The sequence below is a fragment of the Oncorhynchus tshawytscha genome, linkage group LG08, assembly GCF_018296145.1.
Source record: "Oncorhynchus tshawytscha isolate Ot180627B linkage group LG08, Otsh_v2.0, whole genome shotgun sequence".
NCBI classification, from domain to species: Eukaryota; Metazoa; Chordata; class Actinopteri; order Salmoniformes; family Salmonidae; genus Oncorhynchus; species Oncorhynchus tshawytscha.
This window is the reverse complement of record NC_056436.1, coordinates 5,766,096-5,773,570: the sequence shown is the minus strand read 5'-3', so window position 1 is coordinate 5,773,570 and position 7,475 is coordinate 5,766,096. Positions and strand designations below refer to the sequence as shown.

At 46.1% G+C, this 7,475-nt stretch overlaps 1 protein-coding gene across 1 annotated transcript; it reads left to right on the top strand.

The window, feature by feature from the left end:
- The first annotated feature begins 2,506 nt into the window (after positions 1-2,506).
- LOC112257199 (uncharacterized protein DDB_G0290685-like) lies at positions 2,507-6,023 on the top strand. Its single transcript, XM_042326226.1, has 10 exons — positions 2,507-2,512; positions 2,921-3,094; positions 3,200-3,395; positions 3,537-3,662; positions 3,746-4,249; positions 4,306-4,347; positions 4,390-4,431; positions 4,481-4,662; positions 4,844-4,913; positions 5,127-6,023. Exons 1-10 carry the CDS (start codon positions 2,507-2,509, stop codon positions 5,213-5,215), a joined length of 1,431 nt encoding a protein of 476 aa, XP_042182160.1. The 3' UTR covers positions 5,216-6,023.
- Positions 6,024-7,475: the final 1,452 nt, after the last annotated feature.

Here is a 7,475-nt window from a genome sequence, read left to right as displayed (position 1 = left end):
TATTTTTGATCATAAGCAACATTATATACAAAATAAGTTTAAAAAATCAGTTACAAACAACGCCAAAAAAACGAACAAAATAGCACAGTTGGTTAGGAGCACGTAAAACGGCAGCCAATAAGAAAGAGAGTTTCAAATCTCTCTGCCAATAACAGCTCGTTTTCAGTTACCCCTCCCCCCACTCTGACCACTCCCAGACAGTCCTAGCTAAATTCTTGCTTTAGAAATTGCTCTTTGCTAAGAAGCTATTTTTGTTTATTTTTGACCGTTTTATTTGAAACAATCACAGTAACGTACTTAATTGTTACCCAACAACAAAGCATCTCTCTGCCCCAATGACAAAATGTCATTGGGCAGAATTACAGAATACAAAAACGGCTACATTTTCTCGAGGCGGGCCTTTAATATGTTCCTCCCCAGGGCTCAAGACTTGGTTCGCCCCGGCCAAAGTCATAGTAAAACTCCTTGGGGACATACTTGGTGAACATAAGCAACCATTTAAATGTAAACAGTTTCATCCGGCGTATCAGCAAATTAAAATCGTTCATTTACTTGCACGTGACAGAACGCTAAATTGTAGCTGGTCCCGGATAAAATGGCACACGTTTAGCCTTATGCTAACCTCACCCAGATAAAATGGCACACGTTTAGCCTTATGCTAACCTCACCCAGATAAAATGGCACACGTTTAGCCTTATGCTAACCTCACCCAGATAAAATGGCTAACCTCACAGATTTAACCTTATGCTAACCTCACCCAGATAAAATGGCACACGCCCTATTAACCTCACCCAGATAAAATGGCACATGTTTAACTAACCTCACCCAGATAAAATGGCACACGTTTAGCCTTATGCTAACCTCACCCAGATAAAATGGCACACGTTTAGCCTTATGCTAACCTCACCCAGATAAAATGGCACACGTTTAGCCTTATGCTAACCTCACCCAGATAAAATGGCACACGTTTAGCCTTATGCTAACCTCACCCAGATAAAATGGCACACGTTTAGCCCTATGCTAACCTCACCCAGATAAAATGGCACACGTTTAGCCCTATGCGACCGTGTCGGCGTGCACTGCGCCCGGCCAGCCACAGGAGTCGCTAGTGCGCGATGAGACAAGGATATCCCTGCCGGCCAAACCCCCCCCTAAACCTGGACGACGCTGGGCCAATTGTGCGTGGCCCCATGGGCCTCCCGGTCGCGGCCCGGCTGCGACAGAGCCTGGACTCGAACCCAGAATCTCTAGTGGCACTGCTAGCACTGCGATGCAGCGCCTTAGAGCACTGAGCCACTCGGGAGGTATCTGCTTTGTCACTTAAGGCTATATGTTATTTGACTCGAGGAGGATGACCGTGCCCATGTGTACAGTGGGATTGATTATAGGTTGCACTCTCGTTATCATCCTACAGATGGCAGTGTTGATGTTATTTTTTAAATACGTTTTATTGCGAGTCCGAGGGACTGGAACAGATGGTCTTAATGGAGCCGACTCTGTAAATCTATCTGATGGGGAATTAGTTCTATTTGACAAAGTCATCTTAACTCTCTGATTAGCCTTTTCTGTAGGCTAGCTACTATAGGATCTCCAATCAACGGAGCTTCATTCATTCACATCAAATAGCGTTTTCCTTATGTTATAACCTGCTAATGAATATGGGGAATTATATGGTACACCTCAATTCATAATGGACCTCGTTAACTACCGTGGTCCTATTCCATATGTACTGTAGCCTCGGCTTCCAGGCGGTGGGAGGTGAACGCATGGTGGAGCCTACCCAGGGAGTGATTACGCCCTCTCCTTGCTAAGAGATGTTAGTGTAGGCTATCATTAGTAAGATGTATTCTTGTGTAGGCTACACTTACATGCAGGCCTACAGCGTTTTACAGGCTATGCGTTATTATATACATCGACTTCGTGACATGCGTTTTGAATTGAGCGTCAAAGACCGGGAGTGAACCGTTTTTTTTTGGACTCAAAAGAAAAAGCTTGATGTGAGGGGGTCTCGAACCCATGATTAAAATGCACTATTGATTTCAAGTCAACCACTTTAGCAGTGTGCCACTTAGAAACAATGGTAATAGCAGTAGCCTACAAGACTGCTATTTAACTATTACTTTATTTAAATATATATATATTTTTGCTAGTAGCTAGTAGCTAGTAGCTAGTAGCTAGTAGCTAGTAGCTAGTAGCTAGTAGCTAGTAGCTAGTAGCTAGTCAAGGATACATCAGGGCAATATTGGCTCTCCACATTGTGTTACAGATCAATGGAGAGAAAAAAAAGTAAACCTTAAATTTGTAGGTTTAAAATATCTCCCTAGTGACCAGGGTTGACTTATTTTAAGAAATGCCATCGATTGGTGGATATAAAGTCTAAGATCTTTGATAGGCTGACAAAGCATTTGTTCTAGGATGTGATCATAGCCACCTACCTGGGAGGTTAGCATAAGGCTAACGTGTGGCATATTATCTGATGGGACCAATTGCTATTTAGCGTTGTCACATGCAGGTAAATCGACAATATTAATTGGCCGATACACATTTTGAGCTGGAGAAACTGTTTGAATTTGAATGGTTGCTTATGTTCGTAATTATCGCCCCCTTTGTATGCTATGTTTATCTCACTCGAGTTGTGTTCTGATTATGAGGAGGGTCCTTGATGAAAAAAGGAGTCCCCTGCCCCACAAAAAAATTTGAGAACCCTTGCCCAATTTTAGTGCACAACTTTTTACATCTTTTCTGGTCAAGAGTAGAGCACCATATATGGAATAGGTTGCCATTTGGGACGTAGACACAGCCTCACCTGGACAGACAGGTGACCAAGACGATGTAGACACAGCCTCACTTGGACAGGCAGGTGACCAAGATGATGTAGACACAGTCTCACCTGGACAGGCAGGTGACCAAGACGGTGTAGACACAGCCTCACTTGGACAGGCAGGTGACCAAGACAGATGTAGACACAGCCTCACCTGGACAGGCAAGTGACCAAGACGATGTAGACACAGCCTCACCTGGACAGGCAGGTGACCAAGACAATGTAGACACAGCCTCACTTGCCTCACTTGGACAGGCAGGTGACCAAGACGATGTAGACACAGCTCACCTGGACAGGCAGGTGACCAAGACGATGTAGACACAGCCTCACCTGGACAGGCAGGTGACCAAGACGACACAGCCTCACCTGGACAGGCAGGTAGACACAGCCTCACCTGGACAGGCAGGTGACCAAGACAATGTAGACACAGCCTCACCTGGACAGGCAGGTGACCAAGACGATGTAGACACAGCCTCACCTGGACAGGCAGGTGACCAAGACGATGTAAACACAGCCTCACCTGGACAGGCAGGTGACCAAGACGATGTAGACACAGCCTCACTTGGACAGGCAGGTGACCAAGACAGGCATGACCAAGAGATGTAGACACAGCCTCACTTGGACAGGCAGGTGACCAAGACGATGTAGACACAGCCTTCACTTGGACAGGCAGGTGACCAAGACAATGTAGACACAGCCTCACTTGGACAGGCAGGTGACCAAGACGATGTAGACACAGCCTCACTTGGACAGGCAGGTGACCAAGATGATGTAGACACAGCCTCACCTGGACAGGCAGGTGACCAAGACGATGTAGACACAGCCTCACTTGGACAGGCAGGTGACCAGGTGACCAAGACAGGCAGGTGACCAAGACACAGCCTCACCTGGCCTCACTAAACACAGCCTCACCTGGACAGGCAGGTGACCAAGACGATGTAGACACAGCCTCACCTGGACAGGCAGGTGACCAAGACGATGTAGACACAGCCTCACCTGGACAGGCAGGTGACCAAGACGATGTAAACACAGCCTCACCTGGACAGGCAGGTGACCAAGATGATGTAGACACAGCCTCACTTGGACAGGCAGGTGACCAAGACGATGTAGACACAGCCTCACTTGGACAGGCAGGTGACCAAGACGATGTAGACACAGCCTCACCTGGACAGGCAGGTGACCAAGACGATGTAGACACAGCCTCACCTGGACAGGCAGGTGACCAAGACGATGTAAACACAGCCTCACCTGGACAGGCAGGTGACCAAGACGATGTAGACACAGCCTCACCTGGACAGGCAGGTGACCAAGACGATGTAGACACAGCCTCACCTGGACAGGCAGGTGACCAAGACGATGTAGACACAGCCTCACCTGGACAGGCAGGTGACCAAGACGATGTAGACACAGCCTCACCTGGACAGGCAGGTGACCAAGACGCCTCATGGACAGGCAGGTAAACACAGCCTCACCTGGACAGGCAGGTGACCAAGACGATGTAGACACAGCCTCACTTGGACAGGCAGGTGACCAAGATGATGTAGACACAGTCTCACCTGGACAGGCAGGTGACCAAGACGATGTAGACACAGCCTCACCTGGACAGGCAGGTGACCAAGACGATGCCTCAGACACAGACCCTCAGCCTTGGACAGGCAGGTGACCAAGACGATGTAGACACAGCCTCACCTGGACAGGCAGGTGACCAAGACAATGTAGACACAGCCTCACTTGGACAGGCAGGTGACCAAGACGATGTAGACACAGCCTCACTTGGACAGGCAGGTGACCAAGACGATGTAGACACAGCCTCACCTGGACAGGCAGGTGACCAAGACGATGTAGACACACCTCACTTGGACAGGCAGGTGACCAAGACAGGCATGTGACCAAGACACAGACACAGCCTCACCTGGACAGGCAGGTGACCAAGACGATGTAGACACAGCCTCACCTGGACAGGCAGGTGACCAAGACAATGTAGACACAGCCTCACCTGGACAGGCAGGTGACCAAGATGATGTAGACACAGCCTCACCTGGACAGGCAGGTGACCAAGACGATGTAAACACAGCCTCACCTGGACAGGCAGGTGACCAAGACGATGTAGACACAGCCTCACTTAGACAGGCAGGTGACCAAGACAATGTAGACACAGCCTCACTTGGACAGGCAGGTGACCAAGACGATGTAGACACAGCTTCACTTGGACAGGCAGGTGACCAAGACAATGTAGACACAGCCTCACTTGGACATGCAGGTGACAGGCAAGACGATGTAGACACAGCCTCACTTGGACAGGCAGGTGACCAAGACGATGTAGACACAGCCTCACCTGGACAGGCAGGTGACCAAGACGATGTAGACACACACCTCACCTGGACAGGCAGGTGACCAAGACGATGTAAACACAGCCTCACCTGGACAGGCAGGTGACCAAGACGATGTAGACACAGCCTCACCTGGACAGGCAGGTGACCAAGACGATGTAGACACAGCCTCACCTGGACAGGCAGGTGACCAAGACGATGTAGACACAGCCTCACCTGGACAGGCAGGTGACCAAGACGATGTAGACACAGCCTCACCTGGACAGGCAGGTGACCAAGACGATGTAGACACAGCCTCACCTGGACAGGCAGGTGACCAAGACGATGTAAACACAGCCTCACCTGGACAGGCAGGTGACCAAGACGATGTAGACACAGCCTCACCTGGACAGGCAGGTGACCAAGACGATGTAGACACAGCTTCACTTGGACAGGCAGGTGACCAAGACCAAGACCTGTAAACTCATAACACAAACACATGCTTTTGGTTCGGGAACCGGACCCATAGGAACAACCACACCTGTATGTTTACCTGTACAGCCATACCAGCATGCTCTATAACTGGGCTTGGCAACAGGAGGCCCAACAGGCAGCTTTTTTAAAGACTGTTAAAAATCACCAGGAATTCAGCTAAAATTGGTTTAATTTAGTAAATATGTTCAATTATTTTTGGGCTTTAGGCCTCGATTCAATCCGATCAAACCGACACAGCTGATGTTTTGACCTTTGTCGAGAGGTGGAACTACGTTGGAGAGGTCAAACATTTCTGTCACCTAATGGAGGTGTAGATTTACATCTCACACTCCTGTGTTCCAACATGTAAACAAATCTGCATTGGGATTTCTCTTAATTAATGCGATGTCGTGCAACCGATGCCACCGAGGTTACAATGATCGGGCCTGCGTCCGAAGTTATAGGTACATCTTGTTGTTTTATAGGATCATCTTGTTGTTTTATCGGGACACTGCTTCCACTACAGATTATGTTCCCTCACTTTGCTTAATTAAAAAAGGGATTGTTATTTAATAAACACATTCTGTGAATGTCTGGAAGAACAAATGGATTTGTTTATTTTATTTTGTTGTCGATAAAGTTTGACAAGTTTTGTATGTTGTCGATGTTTTAGTGAACGAGCAGTACATCGAGGAAGTTACTTTGAATGGAAATGGATGTTTTTAAAAGAAGGAAAATGATTTTTTTTAAACTCTTATTTAATATATTTATAGCTGTTTATAACTGCTAGGAATTGTAGCATGTAGCATCTTTATATTTATATGTATACCAGGAATTGTAGCATGTATTTTGGTTTTATGTCATGTATCATCTGTGTACACTGGTGAATCCCTGGTCTATTATAATATATCAATATTTTTTTGTACGTCTTCTTCTTTGTTTAGTCTTCTAATCTTAATCTAGAGAACTACTGTATAAATATAATCAATTATTAACCTCACATTAGCATATTAGCGTGTAGTATAATAAATTATTAATCTCACATTAGCATATTAGCATATAAACACTGGTGTGAGTGTCTTTCATCTCCTGTCTTTTTATATAACGACATGTAACGATTGTTTAAAGATAAGCGTGATTAAAACTAAGATCCTATTTTAAACCCAAATCTGTACAGATGTCCGACTTGGTTTGTTCTGATCAAAGGGGTTGTAAAAAGCAAGGAAACAGCCCGGGTTTGTTGTTTCAGTACGTATAGCATACGATGCTAACGTATCCCTCAGTGTTCTATAGGCCCGTGTGTATCTTCTCTGAAACGGGACCAACAACCATAAACAATTCGTAGTCTTTTTTATTATAGAATTGCTTGAGTGACACATGTTCAGAACAAACGGAGAAGATTCCACACTGGCCTCAATACAATAGACATTTCCACTGCGTCACTCACCTCCTTCCAACTCTCAAAATGTAATTTTCCTGCTCGTTCGGATGCAATCATCTGAAATCATGTGTCCACTGACCTGCGTTCTACAAAAATTCAATCAAGGATTTTCTTGTCCAACAATAGAGGAACGGTTTTGGTCTGGCCACTAAAAAAAAATGGATTTAAAATACTATATTTTAAAGATCAGGGTTAGAAACCACTTTATCTACCCTGAAAGGGAAATTAATATTGTCTTTGCATGAACATATAGTATCCAATTACAGCAATGTGCATATATAAACCCTGAGAAGCCCAATCTAAACCCATTATCAAGGCAGCCTTACTGTGTTACCAGCAATGTTTTAGTCTATTAGGAGTGTGGTATATTGGTCAGGCTGATCAGTGTATATTGGGAGTGTGGTATATTGGTGTCAGGCTGATCAGTGTC